General features: G+C 41.3%; 1 protein-coding gene across 8 annotated transcripts in view; it reads right to left on the reverse strand.

Moving 5' to 3' along the window:
* The window catches only part of myo5aa (myosin VAa), a 51668-nt gene that overhangs the window by 19132 nt on the left and 12180 nt on the right, over nt 1-20356 (reverse strand). For 4 of the 8 annotated variants that reach the window (XM_038700896.1, XM_038700894.1, XM_038700900.1 and 1 more), the window contains exons 2-18: nt 18918-19028; nt 17102-17273; nt 16280-16424; nt 14903-15059; nt 12500-12643; nt 10848-10929; nt 9164-9271; nt 8819-8925; nt 7535-7800; nt 7275-7356; nt 7018-7158; nt 5876-6001; nt 5014-5097; nt 2513-2518; nt 1273-1428; nt 780-877; nt 495-581 (exon numbers count right to left, since the gene is read on the reverse strand). In XM_038700896.1, the coding sequence (XP_038556824.1) occupies nt 495-581; nt 780-877; nt 1273-1428; nt 2513-2518; nt 5014-5097; nt 5876-6001; nt 7018-7158; nt 7275-7356; nt 7535-7800; nt 8819-8925; nt 9164-9271; nt 10848-10929; nt 12500-12643; nt 14903-15059; nt 16280-16424; nt 17102-17273; nt 18918-19028 (2072 nt within the window). The remainder of the gene's footprint in view (nt 1-494; nt 582-779; nt 878-1272; nt 1429-2512; nt 2519-5013; nt 5098-5875; nt 6002-7017; nt 7159-7274; nt 7357-7534; nt 7801-8818; nt 8926-9163; nt 9272-10847; nt 10930-12499; nt 12644-14902; nt 15060-16279; nt 16425-17101; nt 17274-18917; nt 19029-20356) is intronic. The other 4 variants (XM_038700895.1, XM_038700897.1, XM_038700899.1 and 1 more) reach the window with 2 other exon arrangements.

Consider the following 20356-nt stretch of genomic DNA (forward strand, 5'->3'; position numbering starts at 1 on the left):
TGTTGAGTCAAGTTATTTTTAACCAAAGTAAAATTGCAAAGAGATTAACAGCTTGCAGAGAAAACAAGCTTTGTTTTTGTTCATGTAAAGTGACCCACACTGCCTGACAGTGAAATCAACAACTTAACAACTTTATAGTCCCTTTAATAACATTTTATGATATTCCAAAACGAAAAAAAAATACGTTAAGGAGTCAAATAAAAAAAACTGGACAAATTATTAAAACCAATGCAGGAGGCCAAAAAGAAACTCTGCATGGAGAAAGCTAATAAATTGGGTGATTGTAGTAAATGAAACTGTCTTGTTCCACTAGATCAGATCAATCCTACACCGAGCTGACAGGCTGCAATGCTGTTAGGTCCATACATTCATCATATTCAGACACTCGCAGGGTACCTCTGCATTTGCTTTGTGCATTGCCACATTCACAAGGATACATAAACATTGGTGAGAGTTTGAGAATCAGCAGCAGTGTTGCAGGGATGCATCAGTACCTGGATGGGAAACCTGCAGCAGAGATGCGGATGGTTTCCAGGACACCACAGGCTCTGAGCTGCTGCACCGCACGTTTGGGATCAAACCTGACAACAACAAATAACCACAGTCAATATAGCCACCAAGAACTATGGCTGAGCTAAGTTTTGGGTTCGAGCACAGTGTATAATTTATTAACAAGTCAGGAAACTCACAAATGAGAATATGTATAGAGCACAGAGAAAACTATTTAGTTGAAAACATAACAAGGAGTTATTCCTAAAAGAAGAGAGATGAAGACTCACGAGAAGGCCGTCTTGAAGTCATTGGGTTTGATGCAGCGTACGTAGTGCGGAGTGGTTGCGTTCAAAGTTTCCATCAGCATTTGCAGAGAGTTACGAAACTACACGAGAGGACCATCATCATCATCATCATCATCATTTCTTTTGTGGGGTTCAAAGAAGGCTGAGGGCATGTGTGAAATGCTGCTTTGGATGATCATCATTACAATAGCATGTTTGTAGCATTACAATCAATATAAAAATAAAGATAATGTACTTCAAAATCTACAGACTGGATTGATAAATAATTGATATGCAGAATACAATTAAAACTAAAAATGCATGTAAACAATATATATATGTTTAAATCATATATATTTTTATTTGATCTGACATCTACCAGAATACACTGAATGTGATCCCACTTGGACTGAGCACCTGTGTAAATATGTAACAGCATCAAGGATCAGTTACATATAACAGACCACATAACAAAACACTGGAGAGAGGTATCGACCTGGCAGCCGACGGTCTTCTTGTGCTCCTTGCTGCTCTTGTCTCGGCTCTTGTCAGGTTTGACGCTGAGGCGGGTCCGGCCTCCGGTGCCAGGGGGCTGACCAGTGGGGCTGGTAGCTTTCTCCTCATCCTGGAACAGCTCCACCAGCAGGTCAAACTGGGAACAGCAGCCCACTCACAGTCACAAACAGTACGGCTGATGGCAGCATTAGACCCTGCAGGCTATACTGATTTACTGAGAAATAAAGTGACAACAAAGCCTTTCACTCTGGATACACTATAAATTAAGCTTCAATGTCACCACAATGCATATTTATAAAATTTTAGTTTCTAACAGTGTCTTACTATGCATAGCATGCATATGGATTTCTCTTACCTAATGCACACAGCCTCACAAAGCATGATGACAGCTTTAATGTTAGCTTTTGCCAAAATACATTTGTTAATAATTTGACTTGAGTGTTGAAAACCTCGATGTTGACGGCTTCATTTTTAAATTCAGAAAATTCAACATACTAGTCCCAGTAATCATGTCACAGTGTGACATGAGAGCTAATTAACTGCAACATTTTCACACAAAGACAGTTGAAAAGATGCTTCATAGTTTAAGCACACGAGTGAGTAGATGTCATTTGATTAGCGTTTGTTAAACTCATTCACAGTCAGAGTTATTACAATGTTATGAAAAGCCAATTAAAATAGTAAAAGGTTATGTTTTTGTCATATATGACCATATAGAGTGGTCATATATGACATATCTTGCTATAGTGTTATGACATAAATAGAGCCACGTACGATGTATGCCCTTTAGTAAAGCACACACATCAGTCATGTTCCATATAATGCTGAGGTTATATGAGGAGGATGCTGTGTTATGTGTGCAGCTTTCAGGTCCTCCTGCGGAGCTCAGAGCGTTGCCATGCTGCTTCTCTTGCCAGCGTCATTAAGCAGGACAGCCTCGGCCGCAAAGGCTTTACGTGCTGCTCGCTCTCAGCATCACTCTGACAACATAAAAATACCCTCCTTCCTTGGTCCCTTGTTTCCCTATTCTCTCCTCCCAGAGTGCCTTTAGTGCTCCCCATGCAGCAAACAAAGGCCCACGCACACACAACGTCAATCTCCTCAGTGCTATTAGAGTGATAATAACTTAGTGCCAGAGAGAGACAGGGAAGGAGAAAAGATAAAGGGAGCTAAAGGAAGAGCTACAGGCGTGCCAGCGTTGCAGGAACGCCTCGGTTTACCTTCTGCTGGCAGGGAAGGGTTGTCATGATGAGGACAGAACCAAACATACATGGACAACATATGGAGACACAGTGACAAAAAATAAACAACCTTTAAATGACATTTAAAGGAAAGATTAAAGGACACCCAAAGGTCAAATTCAAAATCATTGTTACCCCCATCAAAAACTATGATACTCATCTACGATTCCAACCAAAAAACTAAATAAAACCAGTCAGACTAATGATGAAGCTGTAGTGGATGGAGGGAACATAATGGGATGATGATTTTTATTCCACAAAAAAACTTCCACTCAATTCCAAGCCTGCGTGAAGTATAAAGCATATCTGTGGCTGGAAGACAGCCGCTGGGTGGGATTTTATCTGCTGTCATTTTGATCATGTTCCTGGATTGCAATGCATTATGGGAAATCTCTGCATCAGGCATTTCCCCATGCACTGCATTGATTAGACTTGCGAGCAGACGTCAGCATGAATGCGATAGTCCCGTGCGTCTCACAGGTCTCAATGCAGTTTTGAGCAATGCAGGTACTGTGAAGCCATTTTAACGCCAAAATATTTAACTGTATACACTTGAAAGGACGTTTCTGCTTTATACAACCCGAGTCTTATTTCTCATAGTTTTTGGTCAATTACTAACATCTGGGACTGCAGTGACATCGCTACAAAATAACTCCAATTTGGTCACATAGTCAGACGAACAAACCTCTACATTAGCCAGACGGAGGAGAAAAGGAAGGCAGCAGTCAAATGTAAACATTCATCACAGTTTCCAGACAGACTTCCTGGCTCATGTTTGACTCACTGTACTTGCCATAGATGACGGGAAGTTTTCATGCGCAATGAAGGATTATTAGCAACATTTTCAGGTGCGCTCACTTTAGGTTTTGATAATTTGGCTTAACCTTTATGATCGTCTGACTGCGCGTTACTTGACCCAATTCATTGTAGCGATGTCGCCCTGTTCCCAGATCTGAGCAGTGCCTTTGATGAGTAAAATTTTATAAATACTGAAAGAAATGTCGGCTAAAACTATAAAAAAAAAAAAAATTAAACAATGAATTTTCCTTAAACAGCAGAAGCTCTACATCCTGGCCTTCAGTCCGTCCTAAGATGGTAGGTACTATGTCAGGGTGCATTTGTGAAGAGACATGCATTCTCCTGAGGCCTTCCTCTGCCACAGCTACCTCCATGCCTCGCAGCGAGGATATTCTACCTCCACATTTTATATTTTGAATGTTAATGTGTTACACAGCAACGTAATATAACGGTTAACTGCTAAATAAATTAGAATTATCTGAATTAACAGGGCTTGTAAAAAGAAAATGCTTTTGCGTTTAACTGCCATTTTACAGATGTGTGTCTTATGTTACTGTGTGGCTAACTGGAAAACACACACACACACACACACACACACAATAAGCTTGGCAGAGAAGTAAAACAAAACCTAATTAGACTAAATCTCATTAAGAGCTCATTAACTTTTAATCCCAACTGTTTAGGTTTAACTGATTTCCATGACAACATTCAGACTATACGCCCATGAGAGAGAGAGAGAGTGTGTGTGTGTGTGTGTGTGTTAAATGATTGTGTTAGAGGTTAGAGCAGACAGTGTTTCAACCCTTACCCAATTCTGCTCTTTGTTGAAGTCTATAAGAGAACAGTCGAAGGTCACTGTGAGCATTTTGGGCAAACACACTACATCATTGTGTGTGTGTGTGTGTGTGTATGTGTGTGTGTGTGTGTGTGTGTGTGTGTGCAACCAAAACAGCAGTAAGGGTTTAAAGGCTTTGGCTGCTTTTGACCCAACCAGATTTTACACACTGATCCTAAACCAAGACTAAAACACACACACACACCCGCACACATGATCATTTGAAAAACGATCACATCAGCGCTTAAAGAATTATTGATAGAACCTTTTTAAAGATAATAAAAAAATGGTTAATGTTGCTGTAAACGTTGATTCACAAGGCCAGGATGTGTTCATTTATAAAATCTGTATTACTAGTGTTAGTTATTACATAACCCTGCATTTATTAAGGCTTAGTCATACTTTTCGCCAGTCATGAAAGTACGAAGTGCAATAAGCAGTGGAATATATATGAACCATATTTATTTATTCTGGGTCATATTTAGCCAATGACCCCGCTTACTGTGTGTGTGTGAGTGTGTGTGTGCTCAGCTTTGTCTGTTATGCGTAAACAAAACCTAAACCACAAATCTCCTGGATGGAGCCTTTGTCTTCACTGATGCGGTCAACACTATCTCCACATGGCCATTGGAGGACGCTGCTTCCCCAAGCTTTCAGGTGGGATTTTCGGAGGGTAAACAACAGACCAGGTGCTACTGCTCTCCATGAGCTGCAGGCGTCTTGGCTTTGATCTCAGTGGATGCTTCACAGCACTTTGAGCTGTATACTGATGTGTCCAAATGGCTCTTTGCTCATCTTTATAGGATCTGATTTTAATGTAGGTGTGTGTCTGTGTTTGTCTCCTCACCTTGCTGGCCTTCAGCACATTGATCTGTTCTTCATTCACTGTGTCTTTGTTCTTCTCCAGGAAGCCCTCACACTGGTATTCCACCTGCTCGACAAGCACAGCACAGTTTGCGTTACAATATCTGTGAGGCCATCTCACTGGTCATTTATTTCTAAAGAGAATCTATGCTTTACATTTTCACATATGTAATCACATTTCTGAAGGTGTTAACAACAAAGCAGACTCAAAGAAACCTCTGTATTCACATTGTCCTAATGTTTGGGGTACATTCATACGGTCAATGTTTTCATGTCTTGGTTTTAACTCAAACTGAGGTGGCCAGTGACAGCTCTGAGGAACAGTAAACTCTTCACAGCAGCTAATATACAGTTCAAACTCCTGATGAAAGTTTGTTTAAATACATCATTGCAAATATTTGATCAGAAATGTTTCCAAGGATCCCACATTAAAATCACAGGGCCTCATGGAAAAGCCTGCGTTAGTCCCTGACCCGTTTATCTGTAACCTTATAGTGAGGATCTAAAAACAGACATGACAAATAACACTGCGTCATACAGCATTACAGGATATGAAACCTATTACACTAAAGTGTATTACACTAACACACACACACACACACACACACACACACACACACACACCCGCTAAACACTTTATTACAAAACTGATTTTTGTGTGTGAAAACAATGCTAATAGAAAAAAGTCATCCGTCCTCCAGCCATCCTAAAAATATCTCACACCAGCACTGCAGCAGCCACTGCGGCCAGTCTGCTCCTAAATGTCTGTTGAGTTAAACACTGTAAGGAACAAATAAATACTTTTAAACAACCACTATGCAGATATAGTCGCCTGTCAAGCCCACCTTGTCAGCAAAATGTTGGATGATAAAGGCGCGGTTGGACATGCGTGGCTTCTCGAACAGGGTGCAGGTCTTTAGGTGAGTGTTGTAGAGTTTCTGAGCCCACGAGTCATCCGAACCTTTAGGCATCTGGTATAGAAACGAAGAAGACACAGTGGAAACTATCAGTAAGAAAACATGCATCTAACCATCAGCTTACAGATACACATAAAACACATGTTACTTAAGTGTTTATTTTTTACTGGTTACACAGGGTATGAGAACGATTTTCAAGTCAAACCAAATGTCCATGTTGTGTTTGCGTTACTCTGCAATAAAGTCAGCAATGTGGACCACCTCAAATGTCAACAGCTTGAAAATGACCTTGCAGTGGTGAAGAGCCACAGAGAGATTAGTCAGCATTGTTAGTGTTAGTGTGCAAATGGTACAGATACGAGCTCTGTCTTTACTCTGCACACGACTGGAATATTAACTCAGATAACTGACATTTCGTATACAATCACCAAAGCTTAGTCAAACATTAAAGTGTTTACAACAAAATAAAAACATGCAATCAGACTAAATTGAAAAGCTTTGTCTCCCATTCAGTTTCACTGTGTACACTGGAGGGAAAGAAGAGGAACAGAGTAGCTTTCAGGCCTGTGGTCATTATTTCCTTCCTGTAGGTGAACTCTGATGAACGATGCATGTAGGTGTTGGAGACTCGGATTTATTGTGTGGTTGGATGCACTGACAGGTCAACTGTCAAAAAATGTGAAGCACAATGTGGGTGTGAACGGGCGAATGTTTCTCACTGAAATATTCAAGCACATCCCACAAGCCTCTGCTCAATCTGCAACGTGGACTCGCTTCACTTCTCCTGTTTGTTTACATTCATGAAAAACTTTTTATTCCACCAACAGTATTTGTAAGTCACCAAGTCTTATGTAATTGTATATTCTTAGCTTGTGTGCCAAAGAAGACTTTTGTTAAAAGAGTTATGATCAGTCTTTTTTTTTTTTTTTTCATCAAATAAACATCAACTGTCATGAGAAACAGTTCTCTCTGCATCTTTTTCTCTGCGTCTTTCAATCATCTTTACTTACCAGAATAACTTATATGTAATATGATCTGCAACATTTTTTAGGAGACTATATTAAAAGTACCTTGCACTCCTCGTCCAACAGGTCCAGGATGCCCATCTTGGCCTCTATGAGGTTGATGCAGGGTTGATTGTCGTAGAAGTCAATCAGAGTCCATGGGATCTCCTCCCTCATGTACTCCTCCTGCTCCAGCTTGAACACGTGCTGCACACACACACACGCACACACGGAGATTAAGCTGTGGACTTGGCATCACATTTTATGTCATCTGTGAATATGATACAATGTGCAATCCAACAGGTAAAACAGATGCTGCTCACCATGTTGAACTGTTGTTGAAGTTTCTCATTAGCGTAGTTGATACAGAACTGCTCAAAGCTGTTGATCTCAAATGTCTCAAACCTTGAGAGGAAGAACAACCAGAGGACGAGTCACCCAGCTGGATGACATCTATTACAAGGCTAACGTGTTAAATCATCTAAAACTATTTATGTGGCCCTTGTTTCACATATTTCCTATAATTATTTCCTATGGGTGAGCTCAGATTGGCCCACACAGACAGGAGAACGCACAGACGTACCCGTAGATGTCGAGGACCCCGATGAAAGAGTGCTTTTTGATACTGGTGATTAGGGCTTTGTTAACATGCTCCACAATCCAGTTGAAGAGCTTGGCGTAGATATGTTTGGACAGCGCGTCACGGGCATTGGTGGCCTGCAGGCGGGGGAGGGTCTTGATATACGTCTCTGTGGCAGTCTTCAGCTTCCTGTGGCACAGCCACTGAGACATGTCTTGGTAGGACACACCAACCAACTCGCAGAACGCCGTCAGGTGGCGATTGTTGGCCTACAGGAAAAGAGAAGAGAGATCCTAACCATTACCAGGAGAAACCCAACAAGATGCCAGCAAAGAAAAGGTAGATTCCCTCATCTGGACTCAAAAATATCTTAAGTTCTATATTTTTGGATACATGTGTCCCAGTGACACCCTCTCCCCTCACAAGATGGAGGCTGTGTAAGTGAGCAAGTGGTGCAAATAAGCAGCACTGACTTATCGCCTCCTTACTTAATATTATATTTTTCCTCACATGTAATCATAAAAAGGTACATGAACTTTACCAGAGGTATATCAATGCAGCAAACAAATTTGTTTTATTTGCAACATTGTCAGTCTCTCTATCTTATTTTAGTTTAGTTTATTCACACATATTGAAAAAAACAATAAAACTTGATAGAATATAAAATACTGTGAAGGGGAGGTCAGAAGCCAAGAAAAGGCTTATAAAGATACCACCCTTCAAAGTGACATTAGTTACACTAAGATAAAAAAAAAATGTTTTATGTACACGATGAAAAAACTGTATAATAAGATCTTAAAAATCATTGTCCTTTTATAGATCAACTAACAGATTCACAATAAATCTAATAGTCCATAGCCTAAAATATCAAATTGATGCTAATTGCTCATTTCAGATATTTACCAACAGAGAACTTGGTGTTTTATCCATTCTGTGTCAAGCTTTTGAAAAGCAACAAAACTCTTGAGGACTTTTGACCATATAAACATTTCAAATTGCTCGAGAGTCTTGTTTATGAGAGAGAATAAAAAGAAACCGACTGTTATAGTTCAGCTATCAGGAACACAGGCAATATGACTTAAGGACACAACAATGGCACCGTGACAATAGGCTGTGAAAAGACTGACAACAGGACTATTTGCAGGCACAGCTTAAACTGAATCAGTACATACATAGGTATGACTGAGGAGTGACACCTATTGAAATATGCCAGCCATTTGAATATCACATAACTACAGATATAAAGTCGTGACTATCACGCATTATCTGTTTAAATATTATCCTCACAGGAATGACGCTGCTGTCTGAGTCTCTGTCCTTTATCTCCACATTTCCCAGATGAAGAATAGCAGCCAAAACCTGGAACAACCCCATCTGGTAGGACTCATTAATCCCTGCACAGAAATAAAACACACACAGATAAACAGACACACACTGGTTATTAGAGAGGTGTGACTCAAATCTCATCTCAACCATACTTAACGTTTGTTTATATTTGTTCATCATACTCTATACTTTGATTCAGTTAATAAGGTACATCCAGCAGACACATCAGTTATCTCTAAGACAGAGTCTCCTGGGTTACAGATTTGAAGGTGTATTTGCTTTTATATGCGAGTGTCTGCATGTTACCGAGCAGAGTGAAGGCATCGCGCGTGTTGCAAAGCTCCTTGGTGTCGTCCACGCCTTCGATAACAGGGCTGCGGCCCTGTCTGGTGTACAAGAAGTCGTTTGCACTGCCTGAGTGGAAAAGAAGAGAAAGTTAATGCATTCAGAAAACATGCAGTATGTGCAGTTTTACCTTGTACAACTTGGGTACAATTGTGCTATCAAAGCCTCCTCGTTTATCACGCAGAGCTGCATCAGAAAAAAAACAAGTATCCGGCCACAAGGAAAATACTTGTTTCTGATTGGCTATGAGGAACTGTCATGTCAGTTAAAATCATCAAGCTCATGTCTAAGTAACAAAGGCAGGATTATTCTCAGTCAGTGCTCAGGGTAGCTCTGCAAATAACCACAGCAACAATTCTGGTTTGTTACGATAACACTGAACTATCAAGGAAACCAAAAGAGGTTCAAAGTCAGTCGTCAGAGGTGTTTCTGAGTGGTCAAAGCACAGCAAAGTTTCCCAAAAATAAAACAATACACTACATTTGTTTTCCTACGGACTCATTAATTTCCCCTTATTTAAGGGTGCGTGGGAATGTTCTTCATGATTCTCAAACAAATTCTCAAACATCCACTCCAACGAAGTGATGTGAATTCTGAAAACACTTTCTATTTTCACTCTCAGATCAACAGACAGACGCCGTGTCATGTTTTTGCAGATGGTTTAGGGTTCTTAGAAAACGGTTAAATCAAAATAAAACACTTCTATGTAAGAATGATCTTAGCTCAACTTTCCCACAATCAGTTTCTTTATACACACACACTTTGCACTTAATTAAGGCATGGCCTGTTGCCTGGCCACGAGAGGCACGGGCATGGCTGTGACAACCGCTCCATTTACTGAGCCAGGAAGTCAGCAGGAAAGGAAAAGACAGCAGCTGTGTCTGTGTGTGTGTGTGAGAGAGGGAGAGGGAGAAGGCCAACTGAGTGGCTGTAAGTGACAGTGCCAGCAGTGTGTGTGTGTGTGTGTGTGTGTGTGTGTGTGTGTGTGTGTGTGAGAGAGAGTGTGAGTGTGAGAGTGTGTTTGTGTGTCGCATGAGTAGGACAAGCAGGTGCAGGTCCACAGCGGGAGTACTCTGTATGCGAGTCTGTTCAACCACTGAGTCAACGAGTTTGATACGTCTAAAATGTGATATCTGGCAGCTCTTGAGAGACCTCACTGTGATTTATGAAGATTATGTTTTAGAGATTTGAAGGGGGGGAATATTTTGTATTATGTTGTAGGCCCAGTGCAGGATCAGCTCCATTAGATGTTACCGTTAAAAATGGTTCTGGATAAATCACTCGAGAAAACATTAATTTTTTTGTTTTTGTTTGGCTGAGTCACTGAGATGATGGATTTTGAGTGTTGTACAATTATTATGCTGTGGAGAGCCACTGCGGCTCTCTTAATATGTGTTCACTGCCGATTTTGAATTGTTGTAGCTAATGTTTTCATCAAGTGCTCTAGGTAACACAATATTTTTATGTGTCAAGGTGCTGCAGCCCACTCCACCACTCTAAAAAACACGAAAGTAATGAGTTGTTCCTCTGGTGAGAGAAAGTGAGCCGATTTCAAACTACTGGTTTTGTAGTTGCTTATGGTACAGTTAAAAAAATGGTGTACTGTGCAGCTCTGTGTGTGTGTGTGCACGTGCATGAGACTTACTCAGCTTCAGAGTCTTGAACTCAGGCAGATGGGATGATGCGCACAGCTGATAAAAGATATGATAATTCCTCTCCTCATCCGCCTGGAAGAAAACATGAAGATGATAAAATGTGAGGGGAATGCGACAGTATTGATCTACACAGACATCCTGATCACAAGCCTTTTTCAACCTACATCCATGCAGGGGAAATCAACTGTGTCAGCATTAATATATAATCACATGAGCTTTACAATGATACAGTTTGACAGTTTAACATCTGGTAGCTCCACTGAAGCAGTTGGTGTTGCTCAAGGGCATGTCAGCAGATATTATTGAGTCATATGACAATATTACGTGTTTATTTTACTGCAAACATAAGCTGTGGCCCACATGTACATCCCTTCAAATACCCATGGAGAGGTGCTAACAGATATATCATACAGTAAATGGGCATAAGTGCGTGTACATTGAGAAAAATCGGGAGCTACCGATTCATTTCCAGTGAAAATAAATAACTCAAAATTTAAAAGGATTTCAGCAGTGGGCTGTAAAGCTGGAAACAAAACATTTACCTGTGTCCTAAATTGGTGCTACTACACCCAAACACAGAATTCACACACACACACACACACACACACACACACACACACACACACACACCTATAAATGGGTTGTACCGGAGCCGAGCATGTGAAAAATGTGAGGAGGAAGGTAATCACGTTTTCTGCCAACATCCTCATTCCCCAACAGTGAGGTCTATAAGAGCAGAGTTAAAATAGCCTCGTTCTTTATCTATAAGCTGCCCTACTGGCAAATACCCACTGAATATACAATAAAGTTACATAACAGAAAAGGCTGGTAAAATGTATCTAGATAGAACTTGGACACACATGTACAAACCAGAAAATCTAAAGTTATAAGATCATGAAAAGGCCCCAAACACTAGTTTTAAAGTTTTTCTGCTTGTTAAATATGTGCAGGGACTGTAAAGACAGAGAAAGGGATTTCTAAAGAAAGATTTAGGCAACAAAAGGATACAAATTCAATCATTACTTAAGAATGTTTTTGACATTGAAGAGAGTGAAAAAGTGAGGAAAGTAGTGCTGTTCTGTACCCAGTGAGACAGATGGATCATTGGGCATTATTGTTGAATGGTGGGTAAAATAAGTAACGAGCTGTATGTTATTTCTACCTTTATGCCAGCCAACAACCCCCTGAGTGTGTTACATTGGCTATACATTACTGGTGTCAGGCCTTTGAGGATTCATATAGCAAGACAACTTCCAATGTGAAGGAAACAAGCTGAAATAGGCTGGTCTTCATAAATGCAACAAATCACACGATATTTTGCCCGTAACCCTGTAAGAGTGTAAGGTCAGCTAAAGAACTGTGTGTATTCATGAGCAACATGTTCAGGAACATGCTGAAGGACACTTCAGCTGGACCAAAATCAGCTATCAGGAACACAGGCAATATGACTTACGGACACAACAATGGCACCGTGACAATAGGCTGTGAAAAGACTGACAAACTCCACAAAAGTGGTTTCTGCACGTTAAGCAAAGCTTAATGTGTTGTGTGTCAAGAAGAGTTCAGAATAAAATGAAGCCATGTATAAAGGTTAACTTTGTGCATGTGTCTGTGATCCACACAAGTACAACAAAACACTTACCTGAAAAACCACTCGCGATTTCTCCAGCAGATACGTTCTCATGTTGGCGCCGATGATACGGAAGCGGTTGTCGAAGCCGATCTCAATGTACTTCCCAAAGCGACTGCTGTTGTCATTTCGGGTGGTCTTTGCATTTCCAATGGCCTGGGTGACAGAAGAGAAATAAACACAAAAAACAGGTGCAAGATATTATGGTCACAGTGTTTAAAACACAGAAGATAGTGCAACAGCATTTGTTTTTATTTAATATATTGATACCACAACAGCAGAGACCTTTGGACAGAGCCAGGCAAGCCATTTCCATTTCTGATGCTAAGCTAAGCGGTTGCTGGCTGTAGCTTTCCATATACTATACACATATGATAGTGATATCAATCTTTTCACAGAAATCTACTACTACTATACACCTGATTCTCAAACTAGTACGCCAGAACCTCTCATACTCTGGCTCATAACCTGAAATAAGTTTATTATTTGTGGTTTGTCCACACTTGACAAAACAGCAGTATGTGTTAATGGACCTTCCACAGACAACAGTTAGGTATTTCATGCTGAGATACTGTAAATCGGCAAACAAGTCAACTGCAGTCAGCAGCCTTAGTTCAATATACAGGATTGATCAATGACCCTACTAGGAATTGTCATTAGACGGGTGGGGCTACATACAAACACACACACACCCTGCCTACGCAACCAGCTGGCTTGAACAGAGTTAAATCGTGCGTGAGCACAGAGGGTTCTTGCTGAGTTAAGGCCGAACACACAGTCTTTCACTGCAGACAAGGAGTCTTTCAGCAGAGCAGGTATTCCAATCTCTGCCTGTATCAGCCAAACACATAAACACCAAGCACAAACACTTATCCCCTCTCTCTCTCTCTCTCTCTCTCTCTCACACACACACACACACACAGAAAAGGTATGTGTGTATTAAAAAGGCTGATGCAACCATCTACTCTGTGTCCAGGCTTAGAGGCTGAAGTGACATCACTGCAACGCAAGAAAGCTTTCTATTCATTCTGTCAGCTCGTCTCTGATTGGCTTGAGGTGAAAGTGGTGGCTGGGAGGACAAGAGTCATGTTAACGGAGCGTTTGGGGGACGGGCAGCGTGGGGGATGGCAGGCGGTGGAGAAAAGGAGGGGAGTTGGGGGGTGAGGGGCATATGGGCACAGGAGAGCTCTTCAATCCCTCCTGTCCTTATGACTCTCCAGGAAGAAATACAAAAGACACACACACACACACACACACACACACTTAAGGATAAGACCAGTGTAATCACAGCAGAGAGCGACTCGAGGCCAGAAAGACACAAGCTGCATTCAAAACCACCTACTATACAAGCAGTACGTACTGATTTGGCCTAAACGTAGCGTTTCCAGTATGCAAACAGCAAAATCTGCAGTGTGCCAAAAATACCTGGATGTCGTACTGATTTGGAAGAAATCTCCAGTATGCTCGTACTATTATCGTTATTAATGTAATCTTTCTTTAATTAGTAAGTCTCAACATCCGTTCACTGTTGAAATGGTGAACAGCAGCATCCCTGAGTCAGTGGTGCTCTGTCCCTGATAACAAGAAATACAAACAACATTCTGTATGTTGTGTTGTTTTCTTATTGACAGCTTACCAAGGTTAACATAGCTGTCTTCAGGATATCAAACGTTATCTTCTTAAGCAGGCTTAATAAGAGTTATGGCATATTTATGGGTAGAAGGACAAATGCAGCTAGCTAGAACGTTATGCGCGTTACAGATGGGCTGTTGCCCTGTTCTCCTCACAAGATTAAATTAAAGAAAAAAAAATGGCACTTAAATTTATATTCCTCCTATTGTTTACTTCCGCTTTCCAAAACCGGAAAATGACTAAACCTGGCCTAGGATACTATAAGATTAATTTAACAGTTTCATACTGCATAGTACTATGAAAAGCAGTATGCAGTACGTAGTGCATAATGCAGCCGCGGGTAGTATGTGGTTCCGAATACAGTCACAGAGTGTAATGGAGACGCTGAAGGAAAGGGAGTAAGTAAATGCCAGTGGAGATGAAAGCGAAGAAGAGCGAGACAAGAGGAGAGGAGAAGGACAAACGGCGTGACATTCAACCCATATCATTCACAAATCAAAAAGCGGGCCAGGAAAAATGATGCAAGACAAATTCACAGCTACAGAGCGCTATCCAGTCCTTCACGCCACCACACATTTCATGAAAGTGTTTTGACCTTTCATTTTAAGAACATGGGTTGCACAAAGTTGCACAAATTAGAAAGAGACGCTCACAAAAAACTTAAAACATGGTCATCATAGTATGTTTTAAGAAATGTTGAGTGTCAGTAGGAAACAGCTTCTCTTCAAGATAAAAGATAAGTATTTAAAAGGTCTTTCTCAACAGACAGCCTCCCGTGCTCACCTCCATGATGGGGTTGGAAGCCAAGACTTTCTCCTCTACATTGGCCTCGCTGGCGGAGCCGCTGACCGTGGCAAAGTACCTCATGGCGTATTTGGCTGACACTGTCTTTCCCGCTCCGGACTCCCCGCTCACAATGATCGACTGGTTCCTCTCATCCCTGCCACATCAAAAAACAACAACAAAAAAACTTGTCACCAGTCAGGAGAAGCTAAGTAGTGGCTCTGTTTGGCATTAAGTTTCAGTAGAAGGGTGTTTTAGCGTTGCTTTAGGATGATGCTTGAATTTGATGTGTACCAATCCTCTAAAGTTCTTAGAATGTGGCACAAACAATGCCAGGGCTAGGGCCTTGGACAGACAGAAGGTGCCAGATGCTTTCATCAAGAAACAGTTTCAATGCCTGAAGGCTGAACAGCTGTTAACACACCTTATAACCCCCTGTGATCCTCTGCACGCTTTAATATTGCAGCAAGCCTCCTTCCTCGTTATCCTAGGAACTGAGACAAAACCCTGATGCACACTGCCTCCTCCTACTGTGCCACCTTTTTTTGTAATAAACTCCCAGCTGCTGGTAGGGAGGTTGGGAGTTTGTTCCGAAAAATATATTGAAATTGGCATTTTCCACCTATGGGTCCTATTGCATCCTTAGGCCTTAGAGAAGTTAGGGTGTTTGCTTGAATTCACTGTTTCATTTCTTTCTTATACCTTGCAGTTTGCAGAGACGTTGAACTGTGTCAGGAACCGTTGCTGTTGTGGGGATGTGAAGCCTACTGAGACACTGTCTGTCAAACTGAGCTATACATATAAAGGTGCCTTAACTTGTATTAAGTCAACCATGCTCCATCATCCCCCGACTCCCACGACCCAAACTATCAGACTATTGATTTAAATGATTCATCTCAGTAATATAACTAATTGAATTTGTTATATCTTAACAGAACAGGCCTTTGCAGTTAAAGCCCCCAGACTTGGGAAACCCTCTGCCCATTGAGAGGCTCTCACACTGGACATTGGACATACTGAAGGGTCACTCCGTGCTGCCAGCTTTGACTAACACCGCCTTGTGTGAGAGGAGAAGGGAGGGAGGTCTTGGTGCTGATTAAACTTGGTGCTATTGATATTGGTATACAGTACTGTTAGTATACATGTGTATGTTAGTGTCCCAGAGGGCAGCCAAAGAGATCATTTGGTTTGCTCCTGTAAGATAAAAGGTAGGGGTGTGTGTGTGTGCGTGATTAAACGAGCAAGCACCGTGAGCCTATTTCTGGATCAGCTTTGACCTACAAAACCAAAAGAGAGTGGGAGGGCTGAACAGCAAGGAGACTAGAACCAAGGCTACTCAGGTAACACACACACACACACACACACACACACACAAACCTGGCCATCTGCTTGTACGCCTCCTCTGCCACGGCGAAGATATGTGGGTCCATGTCTCCCATGTTCTGACCGCTGTAGGCATTGATGATGTCTGCTCCGTAGATTGGCAGAGTCTCATACGGGTTGATGGCCACAAGAACGATTCCTACGACACAAACCGCAGATGAAGTATGAGCTTACATGAAGCTGAACTGGACCGCACTGAACAGCGAATACAATGAAAATAAACACTAAATGAAGCACATCTCATGCTGTGTACTTACGCTCATGAACGTAGATTAACTGTAAACAATACTTTACAATAATAATGGATTAAACATAATAATATTTATATGTTTGCAAAGTTACATAAGTTTAAACATAGTTGATAAGCATATACAGCATTTCCAACGTTGAAAGGAGAAATTAAACAATGCTTGACTGACAATATAAATATAATAAAGATCATTTAAGGTCACAGGCACCAAGGCAATGAATAACTAACAAACTAAGTTGAGTTGCAGGTCTAAATAAAATTAATGGGTTTTTATTGTTTACAGTGGCTGAGGCATAAACACAATGGGAATCCGTGACAATCTCACCATTTACTGTAGAGGATCACTCAAGGTTTCCAAATTTTACAGATCGATTGTACGATGTTCTTATGCTGTTTGATTACGCAGATGTATCAGACATGTAAAGGTAGGTGTAAAGGAAACGGACTAACTCTCTTTCACCTGTTCTTGCCTGTAATATCAGTCGTTCCTTCTTTGCATTAACACTCCTTGAATATTAGATTTCATACCAAAACATGGCAACATACAGACGGGCTTCATTACCTACCGCAGTAAGTGTAGATAAGCTTGGAGTCCATGAAGCGGACTTTGAGGTTGTGCAGCACGGCCGGCTCGTGGAGGTAGCTGAGTGCTGTGAGGTCATTTTCGCCCACCAAGATGTCGGGGTTTCGCAGGTGAGGCAGGTTCTTCGTCTTGGGGTCAAGTTTGTGCTCAATGTTCTTTAGACGACCACGAAAACAGTGGGAACAGGAGAGCATAACAGAGAAACAGTACATTATTTTGTGTAACGCATGATACAACACTGTGAATTCATACATTAAAAAACAAACAAGAAGATGGTGGATCAGCGCAAATCTGACACATTTACATGGTACATATTAATATGACACCCTTATCCAGAGGCAATGTATCATATTGTGTTTTAAAATGTAAGGACTCACATAAATTTCAGCTTAGACTAAGGGCTGATGGATGTTTGACAGGTCCTGATATGATCTTTACCAACACCTGTCAGCCAATGAGATGCAAGTACTTTGTGACCATGTTAAAAATACAATACAGCTGTAATGTACGGATTTTCTCATCAGTCACCCCCCACTGTGCCAACAGACTACGTTCTATGTTTATACTCACCAAATGATGAGAGAGAAACATGCTAATTTTTATTGCTAAAAGGCAAAAGCAAAAAGGTTTTGTCTCCAAACATTAGGTTCAGTCAAGTTCTGCAATAAACAACATTGAGAAATTCCTTCCGGATGCACATCTGTAAGCTTCTTTACATGTTTGTCTGTTGCAGTTTTACAGGTCTGGCTGCCTGAGGCTGACCAACAGTGGAGAGCCAATCGTTAAGAAATAAAAAATCAATAACAGATATCTTCTCCCACTAAAAGTATTTATACCGTATTTCACACACGTTCTCAGAAATGTCATGAGACAGGCTACTGATTTGCCATGGCTCTGGAGCAAAACCACCAGTCGCTCAAAGCTGTGTAGTTTCGTATTAATCCTGTTTTCATCCTTACATTTTTTTATCCTTATTAAATGGATCTCTTTCTCTTTCTTATGCAGAGTCTGTTACAGCAAGGCTTTCAGCAAGCAAATTCAGGAATTAATTTGATTATCAGATTGCATCTTCAACAGCAGCTGTCTATCCCAATAAAAAACCATCCATCAAAGGCCGCACAATCAGATCTAAATATGTTCTTTTATTAATATAAAATGTTTGATTTTAAATCTGCACCAGCAACAGAATCCACAATGACAGGCACGGTGCTGTATTTCACAAAAAACTGTAAAACCCTGCACAAATGCCTTATTTCACAATGCAAATAAATTATTTTTGCAGGTGTTTGGGGGAATTTGACGCTGTCCTTCTGCTGAACACCGGTGGTGTAGTGGGCCTGTAAAGCCCACTGAGACAGGGTATGTGATAAATAACCGACTACTCTCCACCTGGCCTGGATTGCTTCCACAAATCTGTTGCTTTTTCTTTGGCTTATGGCCTAACTTTCCACCAAATTTCACTGAAAATGGTTGACAAGTTGTGCAGACATCAAAACAGCCAGAACCAAAAACATACAGTAAGCACCGTGATGGTACTGAGCGGTTTAAATATGAACACAACAATCATGAGGGGCAAATGTTCTTGCTAGTAGCATGCACTGAACAACAGGAGTGCTTGTTAATGATTGCTAGAAGAACTGTGTGCTTAAAACCAGTAGCCGCTAATGAGATCCAGCTCTCTGAGGTGTCTTTGAGGCAGAGAGAGAGAGACTGAGAATGCAACAAAAAGAGCTGAGAGGAGAAAATATAAAGAGGGAGAGACGGTTTCCTCCCCATCCCGCTCTTCCATTCATCCTCACCGTTCCATCCTCCAACATGAGCTGCAGAGAGGTGTCGCCATTTTTGTAGTCCTTGTTCAGCTCAGCAGACTTCCACACCTCCTTTGCATCGGGAATCCACACCCGAGCACGCTGAGAGAGAGAGGCAAACAGAAGGAAAGAAGAAAAGTTAGATAAAGACACATGTCACAGCACTGACCAAGAGTCAGGGTTGCTGGCATTTTACATTACCATCCAAAAGCCATCTTTGAGACTTTCATGCTGTAGTGGATAGGAGAATAATCTAAATCCTATCCTGTCACTTAAAAATGATCAGTTTAACCAAAGTACCCGGACACTCGCTACAAACGTACAGCATGGTTAGTACTAAAAATCTTACATCAAAGCAATCAAATCAACGGAAACCCCAGTCACAAATTAGTGTTCATAGAAACAAAATTAATTGTCCATAATTCATACATTAAATAAAAAGCCACTAGTTGTGTGTGTGTGTGTATGTATGTATGTACGCACAAGGTGAATCAGGTTGTTACATCCATTTAACTTAAGATAAAGCAGTTCAATTGAGTTTAGTTGTGAAAGTGATGAGTGTGTAGGTGTGTGTGGTTGTTTGGGGCTCTAATGTCCAAATTGAAGGCAGAAGGTGCGGCGTTAGGTATTCTGTACCTTAAGATGGGAAAGGAGGATAGAGCAGGCTGGACAGTTACAGGAAACTAGGCTTAGCTTTACAGGACTAACAGGACGAGGAAACTCCCAGCTGCACCCGAGCAGGTTGAAGAGGTAGTTAACACGGTTTATCCAAACCCACCTCAGAGACCAGCCCATTTTCCAACAGTCTCTTGTTGCTCAGTGAAGTACAAGTAATCCAGACACTGCCTCTCTGGTTCTTCCCAATTTCATTTTAGAGCTGGGATGCTCCCAAAACCCCAGCTCACAGGTGTGCCTATTTTATCTCCCCCTGCTCTACCTTCCTTCCTGTCAAGCACAAAAAGGGCTTTTCTGTAGTTCTTCAACGTGTTTAAAAGTTATATGACCCCGCCCCACTTCATCTAGTTTTCAAGCAGGCTGGCATAAACATTATTCAAGTCTCAAGTTTGCTCCACCTCAGTTGAACTAAAACCCTTTCAAAAAGAGGGAAAACAGGAAAGTTCACGTATACGTCTTCTTGTCTACTAAAACAGCATGACCTCACAGAAAACACTGGGTTTTATGTTTTCACAGTCGTGAGCACATGGCTCGTAATGGTCAGTTAAGTTGTGGGAACAAACTGTTGAACAAATAGCTGATTGTGGATATTGTGCGGTCATAACTTAAACTCCACACACACACACACACACACACACACACACACACACACACACACACACACACACACACACACACACACACACACGTTCACTATAAAACTGTTTCAGGCCTTACAGACTTGTGACCAGAGGCAATCAGCTGATCACAGACAT

The sequence above is a fragment of the Micropterus salmoides genome, unplaced genomic scaffold, assembly GCF_014851395.1.
Source record: "Micropterus salmoides isolate LMB-PRFRI ecotype aquatic unplaced genomic scaffold, ASM1485139v1 Ms_hic_scaffold_6, whole genome shotgun sequence".
Classification (NCBI taxonomy): Eukaryota; Metazoa; Chordata; class Actinopteri; order Centrarchiformes; family Centrarchidae; genus Micropterus; species Micropterus salmoides.